The following is a 17691-nucleotide window of genomic DNA, read 5'->3' on the forward strand; positions in this document are numbered from 1 at the left end:
TTCCTCTTACTGTTTATTCCACACACTAACCACTGTGTCCTTTCTAAATCTTGCTTCAGTCACCTTAAAAATATACCCCCTATTTTTGAACTCCTCCACCTTAGTAAGGTGAATAGCAAAGGTATTTTCCCTGTGCCCCTCTTGATTTTATAAACCTCTTTAAAAGGTCACCCCTCAACCTCCTACAATCCAGTGAAAAAAGTCTCAGACTATTTTTGTAAATCAATCCCCACTCCCCAAATTCCCGGCAACATTCTGGTAAATCTTTTCTAAACCCTCGCCAATTTCATAATATCCTTCCTATAACAGAGTGACCAGAACTATATTCAGTACTCCAGAAAACGCCTCACCAATATCCTGTACAACCTCAACATGACTTCCCAGCTCCTATACTCAAAAGTCTGAGTAATGAAGGCAAGCATGCCAAATGCCTTCTTAACCATCCTACCTACCTGTGATGCAAATTTCAAAGAATTATGTATCCCTAGGTCTCTCTGTCCTACAACATTACCCAATCAATCAATCAATCATTTGTATAAGTCAATATAATTTAGTAAAGACATGGGCTCATACTATTAAATTTCTGATGTGAATAAATACAGCAAACAAAAGTTTGAAATAGATATACAATTTATTGTCCAAGCTGTGAGTAGGAAAAATACACCTGTGCACAGGAACAAGCAGACCCTGTTTATGGAAAACATCGTGCTATCAACTGCTATTCAAGCCAAAAAGTTCACATAACATTTAAAAAGCCCTCGTTTACCACTTCATCTCAAATCTGACTTTAGAGCTGCCTAGGTAGCTGTAATTTTTTTTTAATTACTTAGTGCAGATGTAATTGCTGGTTTGATCAGTGCACCCATGAAAAATGGTAAACAAGAGTTGCTGCAGTGCATTATATAGTGAAATCTGTAGAAATAGGTTTAGCACAGAACTAAAGACGTCCTTCTATCCTGAGTAGTGATCATCACTAGAGAAAATGGGGAGAAAGTTCAGATTTATGTAGCCTACAAAGTTACCATCAAGGACTCACTGGAAACACTTTATTTGGACGTGGTAATGAATGTGACTGTACACAAAAAGTAACCTGGTCTGTTACTTTCCTGAATATGTAAAAGGGGTGTCTTAATCTTACATAAAATGCACCGATGAATTTTTTTTGCATTCTGTAAATCCAAATTTCTACATTTGTAGGTCTATGCAAAAAAACTGCATATAAAAATTCCCACAAATACCCTACCAAAGAGATAAAATTTAATTTCAGTACAGTATTTAAATAAGACGTCACATTTTAAACAGTCACAGAAATTAAGCATACAATAGCATTTGAATTTGGTCTGTGAATTAACAGCCCCGTTGAACTGTGAACTGTATATATCCATTGTAAGTGACCACGAAGCTGAAACAATGAAATCAATACTGACTGGCCATTTTGCCTGATTTACTTGTTTGGGGTTTCATGATGTACATTAATAAAATGGTAAAGCAAGGAAAACATGAGTAAACACCTTTTATTCACACTTTACAAAAAGCTACTCATTAAATCTACTACAAACAATACTACCAGTAATTAGTTTACTGATTATAAATTGGACGTTTGCTAATTGTACAAACAAAGACGACTGCAGGTCCCAGACAAGGGTTCATTATAAATCTCTTATGGGTATTTACTACATCTTTAAACTTAGTGAGCTTTCCAAAATTTTTTATTCCATCCTGGTTTTGTCTGCACCACCTTTATTTAAGTGCTTTGTCTTTTTAATTAAATGTTTTAAAAGTTAAAATTTGTCACAATCCATTTAACGGCATTCCACATAACTGTAAACTGGAATGAAGACTGGTCCAATTTTTTTTAGTGTCACGTTGTGTTCTTTTGTCTCTCTGCCTGCAGTCGAAACTATAAAGCTAGATCAAACTATACCTCTGGCTCATTCAATGCATAATATAGTACAAGCTAATTCCAAAAGGCTCCCCTTCTTCCCCGTAGCACCTTAAACGAAAGCACAGCAAAAGCTAACCTACTAAAGCTTGCACACTTGGCTTTAAGAATATGCTACCAATGGCACAATGAACAGAGAGTAGAGATATAGCTCTGGTCCAGCTGAAAAACACAAAATCATGACTTTTTAAAAAATAATGGATTTGAAACTTTGTCTGGAAGACCTGCATGCAAAATATAGCTCAGTTCTAGTTTACACTGCTTCAGAACATTAAAATACCTACCAAGGAATGCTACTTCTCTACAAGATCAAAGCACACGACAATGGTGGTGGTATGGTCTCACATGATGCAGCTTTCCTTGGTGAAAAGTAGCACTGTGCAAAGGGACAGAAGCAGTGCTAGGGTACAATGGGCTAAAGTTATACTCTGTACCCTACTGTACCCAACCTGATCAACAATGTGGTGTTCATTGCTCCACAAGAAAAAAAATGCCACAGAGCTTATACAAAAGTGTCTTCATAAAATCTCACAAATCTTAACAGTTTTTATTTTTCTTAAAAAAATCTCAAAAGAAGATGCTCAGGATTTCTCCGCGTGCACAGGCAGTGCTGGTTCCAAAAAACCCCTCAAAAAAATAGAAAAAAAAGTTGATGAGGCACGTCATGTAAAAAAAAATTAAATCAGAGGAACTTGGGTAAATTCAAAGATTATAAAGGTTCAAATGCTGATACCAAATCCTGAGGAGTGAAATACTTGAATTTAAATCAACAATGTCCTCAACTGTAAAAGTAGTACACAAGTTACAAACCTAGAACAGTGCAAATATTAGCAGAGGAAACCTGTTGCAACTTCTTTTCTTTTTTACAAATGGTTTTTTTAAAGCATGAAACAGATAAAAATTTAGCCTTAGTTTACAATACAATCATTTTTCCAAATCTGTTTTAAATCTTTTTAGTACAAAATGCCTTAAATCAGGTCTTCTATGGTTCATATACAATCATTAAAGGCTAAATTCAAATTCAAATTTATACAAACACTTCTCAAAATTGTGGGAGTGAAGTATGGAAAGAAAGGTCCTCATTGGCTACTACTGGCCTGAAAAGGTAGTGCTAGACAGACTTTTTTGTGCAACAATACACAGTTGATTCCTCTTTAGTAAAATAGCAAACTATTTTGTCAAGTAGGCAATTTTAAAAATCAAACTCACAGACCTTTTACGCCTGTATAATTAGCTTTAAATAAACACGTAAATGAAACACTAGAGTTAAGACCCGAACAGCAGTTTTTAGCAATGTTTACAAGGACGTTATGGAAGCATTTTAGCTTCTTCTCATTTTAACTTTGGCTTGAGACACTCCCAAGTTTCTACTGAGAGAAAAGAAGTGCGCTTGAGGGCTACTGTGCATTGAGGAGAGTTTTTTTTCCCCCCTAAAAGAGAAGTGGGAGGGGATGGGGGAAAAAAAATCCACATTTCCAAACAGAGATATGGGAAAAAGACTTATCCTGATCAGAGCATAAAAACCCTATCATATAGTAGTCTTCAGGGATAGGTGAACTAAATTCAGGCGAGCAAAAATGGAAAGAAAAATAAATTTCTCTGTGGAACATTTACAGATCAAGTCTTTGAATGCAAGTTTCTTTATTCTTGAACATCCTTTAAGCAGTAAAATATTGTTAGATTACAATTCTTTCACCCCCATCTCCATTCCAATAGCACTCTATACCCCGTGGAGCTATTTATTAGACTTTCCACCATTTTACAAAAAGTTCAAAGAAAAGGTGACAATTTAAAATGCTTCATTCACTTAGTTGGATTTCAAAAGTGCACAATTGCATTTCAAAAAGAGAGTCTGTTCTGTGAACATTCCTACGTAAATAAAACATTGCAGCGAATTGCCTCCCCTGCCCCAATCTAATAGGAATCAACTGTATAACTTAAGTAGAGAGACTAGAAATTTTGCTTCATTTTACACTAAAAATGCAGAAGCAAAACGCAGTAGAAGCTTTGTAAAGAAACCCATTTTCGGCATTTGTCGACAGTATACAAAGTAGGAAACAGGGCTCAGAATTTCATTATCTGTAAATAGCACCGGACTACTATCGTTTATTATTTAGACAATCTATCCAAGAAACAAATTTAAAAATTGATTAAGAACATAATTTAGACAACAATCCTACTGGCCATACTTCACTCCTCAGTACTTTGATTTTACAATTTTACAAGATTGTTTAAGAGGCTTCCCTCCAAAAAGTACACAACTACCTTCTGCCTGGCAGATGGATACCATTTACTGGTGACACAAAGGGCAGTAAAAGCTCCAGTTGTGCAAAAAGTGAGAAATGGTCAGATGGGACGTGTGGATGTGGGCAGCCGCTGATGCTGTTTTCAATCAGCCAGTTAGGATCCAAAGGTCCAAGAACGCCCAGTATGTTAATATGAGGCTTTGAGTAGAAGATGTAGTCAATAATACCCTGCGGTCAAGAGAAATAAAGTTACTTTTTCTTAAAAATACAATATTGAAAGTACAGATTTGTACAAAAGTTTACTGATACCATGTACAAGCTGAATTATCCAGGCAATATCAAATAATAAACAGCTCCACAAAGCACCACACTGTACCATTTGACAAAATTCTTCAGGTTACAGTAATCAAAACAAAACACTGCTGCTGAAGTTTCTGTATTTGTGGCCAAATGTGCTCTCTGACCATCCTAAGATCACAACTAATCAAAATAATCCACCTAAACTTTTAAGTAACAATTTTCTTTAGCCAACTCTCGTGATCCACCCTGACTCTCTAAACATCCAACTGATGTTTACTGATCATCCCAACTCAATAATCTGTCCCTGCTTTTCCCCATATCTTTTGACCCCTTTAGCCCCAAGTGCTATATCCAATTCCTTTTCAAAATCAAACCATGTTTTTCTCTCAACTGCCCTCTGTGGTAGCAAATTCCACAGGCTCATCACTCTCTGGGTGAAGAAATTTCTCCTTATTGCAGTTCTAACTGGTTTACCCTGTATCCTAAGACTGTGACCTATGGTTCTCGATTCCCCAAACATCCGGAACATCCTTTGTGCATTTAACCTGTCTGGTCTTATTAGAATTTTATAGGTTTCTACAAGATCACCCCCTCATTCTTCTGACCTTGAATGCATATAATCCTAACCGATTCAACCTCGTCTCATACATCAATCCCGCCATCCCAAACTCAGTCTGGCAAACCTTTGCTGCATTCCCTCTAGGAAGAGCATCCTTCCACAGATAGGGAGACCAAATCTGCACACAATATTCCAATATTACAAGGCCTTCAGTTCACATTAGCAACAAAAGGATCAGGTACTTAGTCTAATCTATTTTTTTCTTAATAGATTTTTTGTTTTATAAATTACAGTCCTGAATTGACATATAGTCTGGATTATGATTTCCCACTGCTCCTTTAAATTATACTGAGTATTTTCAAGCCGAAGCTTTTATTTAAGGGAAGAAAGGACAAAAGCAAAGGTCTAAGTCTATGAAACCCAACACAAACGCTAAGATATATATTACCGTTAAAGGATGTAGGACAAACACAAATTTTCATAACTGGTGAATAAAAACCATGATTAAATCAAAAGATCTGATTAGAATTTTGACAAACCGAGCAGCTTGGATTTTGAGAAATTCACTCGACTTTTAAAAAGAGATGCCCAAATGTTAAGATTAACCAGATACAAAACATTTAATTTTAATAGTTGACTACAAGTGTAAAACCTCCCCTGGCTTAATAGATAAACATCAACGGATGCTCAGGTACTTACTTTGAAGTCAAAGGTATAATTTGTATAAGGCATTAGGCCATTCTCATAGGCACTCTTTAGCTTAAAGCCATGAGTGATCCTTGCACTTGGAGTTCCATTTTTTCCAATGTTACTGAATTTCATTAGACAGTCACTATATCTCAGTTCTTTAAAATCCTTGTGGTTTGTATCAACTCCTCCAGTGGCCAAGTATTCTACAACACCTGAAAGACAGTAAATTAAACATTTTTAGCATCAAAATAAAATAAAACAAATACTGGTTAGATTACAACTCTGGCATAGAAATTATTCTAAATTGCTTCATTGGAATAAGCATCAGGTGACAGGTAAACATGAAGTGCCAGAGGAGTAAGCAGGCAATCAAACTGAGAGGGAGGTTCCAGAGCTAACCATGTTCATTTAGTTTTTAGGTATACTAAACATATTCTGAGCTAGATTTTTATTCTTTAACTGGAATAGGCAGTAAACATACTCACCCAAGATCAACAGTAAAGTAATATAACATTTTAAAATATTGACATCAATTTATGGGCATAGCAGCACTAAAGTAAAGTAATGATGCTAAGTGCAAAGTCCCCAAGCAGTTTTAGGTACTTGTCGTACTACAGGATTTTAATAATTGCTGTACTAAGTCCATAAAAATAATAAAAGATAGAAGTGACATGACATCTAGCCTTTTCTGGATGCTCCTGACTCCTAGCAAGACAATTAAACAGTTTGTCATTTAGGTATTACAATCTGTGTTATTGTGCACAGACTGTTAGAGTGCAGGAGGCCATTCAGCCAGTAATGCCTGCACCAACTTTCTAGGATGTTCAAATTTCTCTCCTTAGCCCAGCTCTTGAACACACTTGTGCTGGACATGGTTTTGGACTTGGTGCTTACAATCAGGCTCCTCAGTGACAGCCATACTTGGGATTCAGATGGTAGCTGATGGCAGAAAACTGACAACTGAACACAGTTGACCTACAAAATTGAGTGTCCACAAATGGTCATTTTCTAGCAAGCAACATAGAAATAAAAAACATTCGGAAACAATATTCAAAGGAAGTGGAATAAAGGTGGATCAGGAATCTTATCCTATTTCTCACTAATAGAACACCACCAAATGTGATCTGCTGCTACACCAGTTAGTGGCTAACACAGATCAAGAGGCATTGGCACTGGACTGGTGAATGGCTGTGTAAAAGACATGTCGACAAAGGAACAAGACTTGGCCATTCAATCCTTCAAACTACTGTGGGCAGGTATAGCTGAGGAATGTCATCAGCTATGATATTGCCAAAAGTTGGAGTGGGTTCTTTGGGCCAAATGGTCTATTCCAATCCTATTGCTTGTTGTGTTCACCAATTTTCCATATTCCTTTATGCTTTCAGTTCACAAAAATCCAGCAATTGCCTAACAAGAAGTGTATATCATTTTACTAATTTAAGACCTTTTAGATGAAACCTGACATGTTAAACAGAGACAGGATCCATGAGTGAATAAAAAGTAATGTAATTAAAGATCAATGACATCTGAAGACTGGAAACTCAACCTAAGCAATTTTGTGACGAGAGCTATGCAAGTCTCAAAAAACCCAGATATTGTCGCCCCCTACCCCACTCTAGCTCTAGATGCAATCTCACAGAAATAGTGTAGTGAGATGGATCTATTTTCTTGTAGCACCATCCAGTAATAAGAACATAATGCAGCTCATTGATCATCCAATAACGAGGAAACAGTTAATGAGGCAACTGACAGAATCTGCTGGAATGGGGAAATCACACAAAGTGCCAAAAATTGGAATTTCCCCAACCCACCCCCAGTCATCAACTTGAAATTTCACATTACTAGTTATAGGAAGTGTAAACTGGTAATGATGCAAGGTCCCCATGGGAACTTAAGATATTGGTGAAAAATATCAATAATATTTATAGAATGTGTGGAAACAGGCTATTCAGCCGAACAAGACCATACTGACCCTCTAAAGAGCATCCCACCCAGACCCACTCCCTACTCTATCCTTGTAACCCTGCATTTCTCACGGCTAATCCACCTAAGCTACACATCCCTGAACACTATGGGTAATTTAGCACGGCCAATCCACCTAACTTGCATGTCCTTAACTACTGAAATTTAAGGATTTGAATGGTTCATAAATCTGTGGAGTGCCATTTGGATGCCTAACTATTTAAACAAGCTTTATTTTACACATGAAAGTATATTTTATCTTTTCTAATGCGTGGGCAAAAACTTGCCTCATTACCCACTGCCAGATCCAAGATAGCCTGCTCCCTGGTTGGCTCCATGATATACTGCTGTGGGAAACTATCCCTGATGCACACTAAATTTGTTGTCATAACTACTCTTTCCAATTTGATTAACGTAATCAACAGGATTAAAAGGTCATCCATAATTATTACAAAGTCATACAGCTTGGAAATATTGTTCTATTCTTTTTACATGCTCCTACTAGTTGTTGATTTATAGTCTTCCCTATGGAGTGGCCACTGTTTGGGAATCTGTACACCAAATAGTCATCAGTCCCTTGCCATTTTTCACCTCTGCCCAAATGGACTCTAAATCATCCAAGCCTACATTATCCCTCACAACTGCCCTCATTTCATCTCTTATTAACAGTGCTCCCCAGTATCTTTCCAAAATGTCCAATATCTCTGAATTGTAAGTTCCCAGTTTTGATCACCTTGTAACATTGTTTCCATAATGGCTACGAGATCAGATTCATTTACATCAGTTTGTACCATCAGTTCATCTACCTTATTTCAAATGCTTTGTGCATCAAGATATAAGCCTTTATGATTGTTCTATTATCAAACTTCCCTTGGTATATTATGATACTCACGTATGCTGTCCCTTCCTTTTCTTTTCTGGTAACAATCAGCCCACTTATTGACCTGAAACCCTACTCTTTCATTTAGCTTTAATTTTCTAATTTCCACGCAATTAACTCGCACATCCGCCCTCCAACTATTTAGTTTAAAGCCCTAGGCTGGACAGCTGGTTTGTGATGCAGAGTGGCACCAAGTGACACCAACAGTATGGGTTCAATTCCCGCACTGGCAGAGGTTACAATGAAGAACTCTCCTTCTCAATTTCTATCCTTGCCTGAGGCATGGTGACCCTCAGGTTAAATCACCTTTGGTCATCTCTCTCCCTAATGAGAGAGCAGTCCTATGGTCATCTGGGACTACAGCAACTATACCTTTACTGCTAGCTAGAATAACATCTCTGAAGAGGTTGATTATACAGAAAAAATATAACCATTTCTTGATAAACACAGGAAGGCTTACAGTGTGGCTAGTCACTCAACAAGCTGCAACATACGATTTCCCTCTTCCTTACCACAAAAAAAGCACCACACTATGATTATTTTAACTTGCGACTGTATTGCCCAGACTATGTTTGGTTACATTACAGATTGGTTATTTCTGGAAAATATTCATGACCTCACTGCCCAGACATATTATGATACTCATCTAGAGAAGGTGGGACATGAACCATGCTATCTGGGCCTGACTATCAATACGTCACAATAACCCATTTATTTTCTCAGTTGCTTACATTAATTACTTCTCTGCCATTTGACTGTTCTTCAGATTTTTCATTTATTATTCCATTAACTGTTTGCCTGTTTAAGGCACTTTGAAAATGCAGATAGGGTGTAGGGAAGAGTTAGAACCAATAGCTAAACCCCCTAAACAATAAGTGTTAATTGCACAAGTTAACATTGTGAGGTAAGGGACCGAGTTGTAGCATAGTTTGTTTAAATTTGTTATTTACTTCTGTGTGTCAAAGTTTTATAAAGCCCAAAAACATAATACAAGGGACTGCCTGACACTTCATGATATTGTCAGTGCTTTGAAATTCCATGTTCTTTGTCTCAGTGATTTTTTTTATCCATGGCCAACGGAGGTAATTGACAAACAATGTCAAACAGAAAAGTCTCACTATAAACTAAGTGCTCTGAAACACCCACTTCAATTGCTCCCAAAGACTGTTGGAAAAACTGACAAAGCAGTCCCTGTAAATGATTCTGATTGCTATAACCTGTTCTTTTAGAATCTAACTCACCATGAACAAGATACAGAAATTGGCTAAAAACCGAAAGAACTGCGGATGCCGTAAACCAGAAACAAAAACAGAAGTTGCTGGAAAAGCTCAGCAGGTCTGGCAGCATTTGTGACAAAAAATCAGTGTTTACGTTTCGGGCCTGGTGACCCTTCCTCAGAACTTGGGAAGGGTCTGAGTTCTGAGGAAGGGTCACTGACCAGAAACATTAACTCTGATTTTTTTCTTCACAGATGCTGTCAGACCTGCTGAGCTTTTCCAGAGAAATCAGCTGTCTTTGTTACAAAATGTACATCTGACATACACTTCTTGTCTGTTAAGCATCACACTGAAAAAGTACAGCAACGAAAATAGTAACGAAAAATAGTAATGAAACATACTGGAATCAGAATGTTTACAACCTCTAACTTTATAAACAAGAGTTGATTTAGTGTTTACCACACAATTACATTTTGCAGCCTTAAAAGGCACTCCTACTCTTTAGAAAAAGAATTTATTGCATTTTATATGCTATAATGAACCTGTCCTTACATAGCAGCTTACTTCATAAAATAATGCACACACTAACTTACTGAGAAGTGATACGGTCATTTACTAGAAGTTTTAAAAACTACCTAACTATAAATCAAGTTTTTCTTTGCTTCTCCAATTATGCAACAGACAGCAAGCAGGAGAACATATGCTACCTAAGTGCCAAAGGGATAGATATTTAAACATTTCTATTTTTGCAAAAGATTTGATTCGAGTATCTTTTGAAAAATAAATTTGTTCAAGAGCTAAAAAAAAAATGGATATTGACATATAAACAATTTGGACATTATGCTTGCATCACAAGGATATGTTAATGTATACACTCAAAGAAACATTGCTTTGGAGATGAAGCACTACATGACACTATTCAAATATGATACTTAAGCTAACATGTTTTTAGTTAGATAAAAAGGAGCCAAAAAACTAATAGGTAACTTTGGTATTTGGTAATAACAATACCACAGAACATTTGCAAAGATTCCACTGACATTTCAATGGAGGAGTTTGAATGCTGTGCCAGCAATCGTAGATAAGAAATGAGTAATTGATAACCAAAAGCATCTAAACGCAGAATTATCCAAGTTCCAAGCAATCCAACATCACAGAGTATGCCACAGGAAGCAAAAATTTTGAATATAGAAATGACATTAACAATGACTTCACTGTTATTAGGGATGAAAGAAGCCACCCACTGCCTATAAATAACTAATTCTTGTAACACATCTTAAAAGACGGCCACAAGAGCTTCAGAGAAATGAAACTGAGCAATAAAGAACCATACGGTAACTAAAGTAACAACAGATTATTATCTATTAGGTTAGTACTTAATTCAGTCCATCAACTTGCTAAAGATACCACTGCAGAAATAAGAATTGAATCTATATCTAACGTACTTTAGATTGTTTCAGAATCAGTTAGCTGTAAATTAGATTCCCAAGTGCAATGGTTTACTCTGGAAAATTCAACATCATTTTATTCATACAACACTCAGTATACCACTGCAACGAAGAAGTAAATTTACAACTAAAATGAAGTCACAGAAAAGACAAATTAATTTTAGATTATCACAATGCCCAAGAAGCACCTTTTATGCACATAATGTGATCACAAGGCATTAGGTAAAACTTGCAACATTCCAAACTGAAGGACAGTTTGAAAACATTTTTCATATAACTTCAATTAACCAAATTTTTAAGTATTGTCATGACCACATACAAGTAGTTCCTCAGAGTGGTCCCTAAACGAAAAATTTGTACCAGTTAGTTCATAGCACCTTTAAATTTTTGACTGTTTCAATTTAAAAGCAAAAAGGAGGCACAAGATTGGTTTAAACAAGTGGATTTTTTCCAGAACTGTAGTTTTTAAACCTATTCATGATGCCTCACATGCTGATGGAACATCAGCCAAAAATTGTGAAGAACTAAAAAGCAATTAGAACATGTTTTGTGCGATCGGTACTAGATATTCAATATTAACAATTGTGGAACACAACTGCAGAACACAATTGCAGGATTTGGAATCTTGCAAGTTTTACCTAATGCCTTGTGATCACATTGTGTGTGTAAAAGATGCTTCATGGGCATTGTGATCATCTAAAATTAATTTGTCTTTTGCTCACTTTTTCCACAGAAAATTTTTAATAGTTCTCAATTTGTCAATCAGGAAGTTCAAAGTTAAACACAATCAACAACTTGCATTAATATAGAACCCCTAGATGTAACAAAATACCCCGAAGGGCTTCAAGGAGAACACGGAAATGGTGAAAGATGATGTAAGACACGGAGGAAAATTTGTTACAGAGATAGTAGAAACTGATGATGCTGGAGAATCTGAGATAACAAGGTGCAGAGCTGGACGAACACAGCAGGCCAAGCAGCATCAGAAGAGCAGGAAAGCTGACGTTTCGGGTCTGGACCCTTCTTCAGAAATGGGGGAAGGGAAGGGGATTCTGAAATAAATGGCATCGTTGTGGCACTGCAGGAGGCCCAGGATGGACAACTGCACCTCCCAGTCGCGAACCATTTCAACTCCCACTGCACCTCCCAGTCGCGAACCATTTCAACTCCCCTTCCCACTCCTTGGACGACATGTCCAGCCTGGGCCTCCTGCAGTGCCACAACGATGCCACCCGAAGATTGCAGGAACAGCGTCTCATATTCAGCTTGGGAATCCTGCAGCCCAATGGTATCAATGTGGACTTCACAACCTTCAAAATCTCCCCTCCCCCGACCGCATCCCAAAACCAGTCCAGCTAGTCCCCTCCTCCCTAACCTGTCCTTCCTCCCCCCTATCCACTCCTCCCACCTGAAGCCCCACCGCCATCTCCCGCCTCCTTGACCTGTCCGTCCTCCCTGGACTGACCTATCCCCTCCCTAACTCCCCATCTACACTCACCTTTACTGGCTCCAACACCGCCTCTTTGACCTGTCTGTCTCCTCACCACCTATCTTCTCCTTTATCCATCTTCTATCCGCCTCCCGCTCTCTCCCTATTTATTTCAGAATCCCCTTCCCCTCCCCCATTTCTGAAGAAAGGTCTAGACCCGAAACGTCAGCTTTCCTGCTCCTCTGATGCTGCTTGGCCTGCTGTGTTCACCCAGCTCTACACCTTGTTATCTCGAGGAAAATTTGTGACTGTTGGGAGAAATGCAGGTGAAACAAAAGGATTTAGCAAGAACTTTGGACCATGGGGTCTATAACTGGGAGACGGCTACAAACTGTTAATCATGGTAGAGTGCAGGAAAGGTGGAAGATGTCTTGCAAAATAGCCTTTGAAGAATGTATCACATGTATGGATATAGAACTGGAGGAATGTGCAAGGTGTAGGAAGATGGAATGGTAAACACTCGACTTTGAAGGATATAAGTAAATATACGGAGGAATTTTGAACCAAATAGGTTAGTTAGCCTGAAGGTGCCAGAAAAATGGGCAATGGCTTTTCAGTCATTTTTGTTTCTAAACTAAAATCTTTTATACTTTTAGCAAATGACATACTGGAGGGTCACCTTTGCCATAGCTCATCACTACAGATCTCATCAGTTTTAGCAAATTATTTTCATTCATAATTCACAATATTTCTGGCTGAACATTGTTTTAACATTCTAGGCAGAAATGACCAAATGTAGTGATGCATAAAAGTACTGGTGCCACCATAAACACAACAAAGTACATTAGCAATCCTTACCTGAATCCGGCAGTGAATTGAGATCTGCGCACAATACAAGAGGAATGACATTAAGGTCTCCTGTGACTGCACCAGGTCTGAGTGTACGAGATGCCTTTTCAATTATATTCTTCACTTCAGACAGGAACATCATGGTTTGTATCAGTTTCACATCTGAATACTCAGGATCCCAATGCATATGTGCATTTGCAATAAGAATGAGCTGTTTCTCCACTCCATGAAATGACTTCCCAGCTAAGATTGAAAAAAATTGTCAAACTTAGAATTGTTTTTAAGTATTCAAGTGAAATATTTTAAGGTTAGGCCAGCAAAACGGTTTGTGCCCAAAACATGTTCTTAGGTGTACAAATCCATACTAAAAATGCTACACTTGTGTGCAGCTCTCAGCAACAAAAGCTTATTTTCTCATATCTTTGCCCAACTTTGTCAGTTTTATCACAATATCAATTCATTAAGATCTGCTAACCAAACTCCAATTTTTGTAGTACTGTAATGCCTTAGCCTTAAATCACCCCCAACTGCTCAGTGCATATCTTTAAAATTCCTGTAATGGGATGTGAGTACTGTCTGCAAAGGCACCAATTGTTGCCCATTCCCAATTTCCCTTGAGAAGGCAACTGTGAGTTGCCTTCATTCAGTGCTGCAATTAAGATGGTGTAGATACACCCACAGTACACTCACTTCTTATTATATGCAGATTCAGTTCCACATAGTCGAGAGGTCAGCCCCAGACATGACTTTCTTTCCTTTTGAGAGGTACCAATAAATTGTGCACCCTGTGGTAGATTGGGGATTTCAATCATGATAAAATTGGTGTTTTTTGTGTTATCTGTAGGAGGAGTTTTGTGCCTAAGTATCCCACAGATAGCAAGGATTTGTGAACTGTTCGGAAAGACAGAAAAACCCCCTAGGCTCCAAGTAGCTGTACAGTGTAAAGTCCAAATGATAATTAATTTTACAAATATATCTTCTGTAATTATTGGATTTTATTGGTTGAAATGTACAGCTTTGGGATAAAAATACATTTCTGATGCAAAGTCAAAATCTTGCTTGTACAGTCATCCTGCTTGATCCTGAAAGTTACCACATGTAAACTTTATTCTCTGTATGCAACACCACAGAAGTTGCTCTTTAACAATAAATTAAAAGTATATCCAAAAATCTATCAAATTTCAACTTAAAAAGCAACTGCAGCTTTCCCATTAAGATGAATTGTTTTATACTTGAACTGTTTCAGAAAACTTCATCCAGGGACATGGATTTATTATCATGCAAGACATCAGTGCTCATGCCAGGGGCTGCAGCATGGTCAGATGCAGGGTGAAGCTCCCTCCATGTTACCTAATGTGACTTGCACAGATAATTAGACATAAAGCAACAGGCATTTCCCATGTTGTGGGGCTCAATCAGGGTTTTTATTTGGCCATCTTCGCAACACTCCCATATTTAGTTGGATTTCTATCTGCAATGCTTTACTAAAAGATACTATGGGATCCAGGGTGATATAAAGAAAAGCAACACCATGTTCCAGGTAGAAGCCCTGAAGCCAGCAGTTACAGTCCCAAGGTAGATTGCTGTAGGTTGCACTAGCTTAGTGAACGTTAATTGCATTTTCCCTGACCTGGCCTCCCTAGCAAGATGTACGTTATTGTCAACAACAGCCAAACTACTTACATATCAGGAGAGGACTTGAAATTTTTCTTGAACATAACATTTATGGTGTCACATCTAATGGTTCCAAAATGACTGAGAACAATGAGCTTTTTCCTTGCATTGGTTTCATATTATTTAGCTTTACCTACAAAACCAGCAGTTTTTCAGTTAATGTCTACTCCAATACTGCAGTGTATCAAAACTGGCAGCATAGGAGCTATCTCATCAACAACATTGTACTGACAATACTTCTAGAGCCAGGGCAGGCAGAACTGAAGTGGTGTTAATTAAGCCAATGACCATTTCGGCATCATTCAGGCTGACACTCACAGAATTAAGGTCATTTCTCTGCAAATCAGGGCTGTACAAATATTGTAATTCCTTATTGTTTATATTATCTTCTTCCTCTTGACTTCATATCTTTCAATCACACTTTTGAAATTGCCTTGATGCATTTTCCATATATTCACAAAATGATACAGGAGATAATCTTTTCACCCACCTGGACTTTGAAAGAGCTGTCCAATTAGCCCCAGTCATTCCCCATCACCCCATAATTTTTGCCCTTCAAATATTTATCCAATTCCCTTTTAAAATATTATTGAAACTATCATGTTTTCACGCAGCAAATTCCAGGTCATAACTCTCTGCAATTTCTTTCCCCTTTTTTCTCTCAACTGTTGTTTTTGCCAGTCACCTTAAATCTAAATCCTCTGGTTACTAGCATGTTAGTCACAGGAAACTGTTTCTCCCTAACCCTATCAAAACCTTTCATGATGTGAAACATCACCGTCAAATTTCTTTTAACCATCTCTACCCTAAGGACAGCTCCAATTCCTAATATTTCCACATGACTTCCCTCATTATTCTGGTAAATCTCTCTATCGCCTCTTTAAGGCTTTGACAATCCTCTTAAAGTGGACAATATACAATTGACAACAATACTCCAGCTGAGGGCTAGCAAAAACTTTAACACAATGTAGTTGCCTACATTCATAAAACCAAGAATCCAGTATACCTTTTAAACAGCCTTCTCAACTTGTCCTGCCACTTTCAAAGATGAGTATTTACACCCCAGGTCTTTCTATCCTGTACCATCTTTAAAACTGAATGACTCTGAAGGATGAGAGGTGAATTGATACAGGTGTACAAGATGATGAGAGGCATAGATACAGTGGATAGCCAAAGACTTTTTCCCAGGGAGGAAATGACTATTACGAAGGCGCATAATTTTAAGGTGATTGGAGGAAGGTATAGGGGAGATGTCAGAGGTAGGTTCTTTACACAAAGAGTGGTGGGTGCATGGAACGCGCTGCCGGCAGTGGTAGTAGAGTAAGGTAAATCAGGGATATTCAAGCGACTCTTGGATAGGCACATGGATGATAGCAAAATGTAGGGTACGCAGGGTAGTTTGATCTTAGAGTAGGATAATCGGTCAGCACAACATCGTGGGCCGAAGGGCCTGTACTGTGCTGCACTGTTCTATGTTCATTTTGCCTCTTCTCATTCTTCCTGCCAAAATGAAATCACTTTGATTCAAAATTATTCACTGTTAAGAAGGTGCTATATAAAAATATAACTTCTGCAATTGAACAATTACCTCTACAGTGACCAAGTAAAATCAAATATATACACATCTAATCCTAATTAATTGAACTGTCAAAATGTGGACAAAAGTCCATTGATATTGACAACAGGAAACACCAGGTATCTTTGACAAAAGAAGTGAGCCAAGGCAGCAGAGTAAAAGGCATTGGCGAAGATAGGCAGAGAATGCAATACCTTAGAAGTACAAACTACTTAACCCCATGGAGAAACAGGAATCAACTTTAAACACATGTTTAACAAATGAACAATTCTGCAATATTTTCCAATAATTTTTACTAACAATATATTGTATTCAGATTTTGCTGCAATATACTTACGGGGTAGCTCAAAAGAATCCTTCTGCAATTCCAAGAGCACAGCAACTCCAATGTTATCTTTTGTCATAACTCTGTTCAACATAGCTTCTGAACCATCAGAGTTTGCCATGGCCAACTGGTTGAATTCAACAGTGTGATTCTGAATCAGACAAAATCTATAACAGAAAAATTTTAAAAAGGGCTAGTTACTTTTTATTATGTAAACATGCAACTCTAGCAAGTTCATGCAAAAAATAAGTTTCATTAGCATTGTTAGAACTCCTGGATTCAATTAGAGTTGAATGAAGTACAGAACAGCAAGGAGGAAGCAAATACCGGATACCCGAAAATAAACAACAAAATGCTAGAAATGTCCAGAAGCCAGATTACCTCTACAAACATTTAAAAACAAGTTAATGCTGTCTATGCCTACATGAAATGTTAACATGACACTTTTCCTTCACCTGCTGACAGATCTGTCGTGCATTGTTAAGATACCAAAGTTTAATATAGTTTGAATAAATTAACTATTTCTACCCTTATGAAAATTGCCCTATCGACATTCAACCACAAATGCTAGTTCAAGCATATCTAAGATGTCTA

The 17691-nt window shown here is 37.6% G+C and overlaps 1 protein-coding gene across 4 annotated transcripts in view; it reads right to left on the reverse strand.

Annotated features, from left to right (window-relative positions):
• Positions 1 to 612: 612 nt before the first annotated feature.
• Positions 613 to 17691, reverse strand: part of LOC109912048 (CCR4-NOT transcription complex subunit 6) — a 72159-nt gene continuing 55080 nt past the window's right edge. For all 4 annotated transcript variants that reach the window (XM_020511426.2, XM_020511429.2, XM_020511428.2 and 1 more), the window contains exons 9-12: positions 17110 to 17264; positions 13532 to 13765; positions 5747 to 5949; positions 613 to 4416 (exon numbers count right to left, since the gene is read on the reverse strand). In XM_020511426.2, the coding sequence (XP_020367015.1) occupies positions 4204 to 4416; positions 5747 to 5949; positions 13532 to 13765; positions 17110 to 17264 (805 nt within the window). In that variant the 3' untranslated portion in view covers positions 613 to 4203. The remainder of the gene's footprint in view (positions 4417 to 5746; positions 5950 to 13531; positions 13766 to 17109; positions 17265 to 17691) is intronic.

The sequence above is a fragment of the Rhincodon typus genome, chromosome 12 (assembly GCF_021869965.1).
Source record: "Rhincodon typus isolate 14 chromosome 12, sRhiTyp1.1, whole genome shotgun sequence".
NCBI lineage: Eukaryota > Metazoa > Chordata > Chondrichthyes > Orectolobiformes > Rhincodontidae > Rhincodon > Rhincodon typus.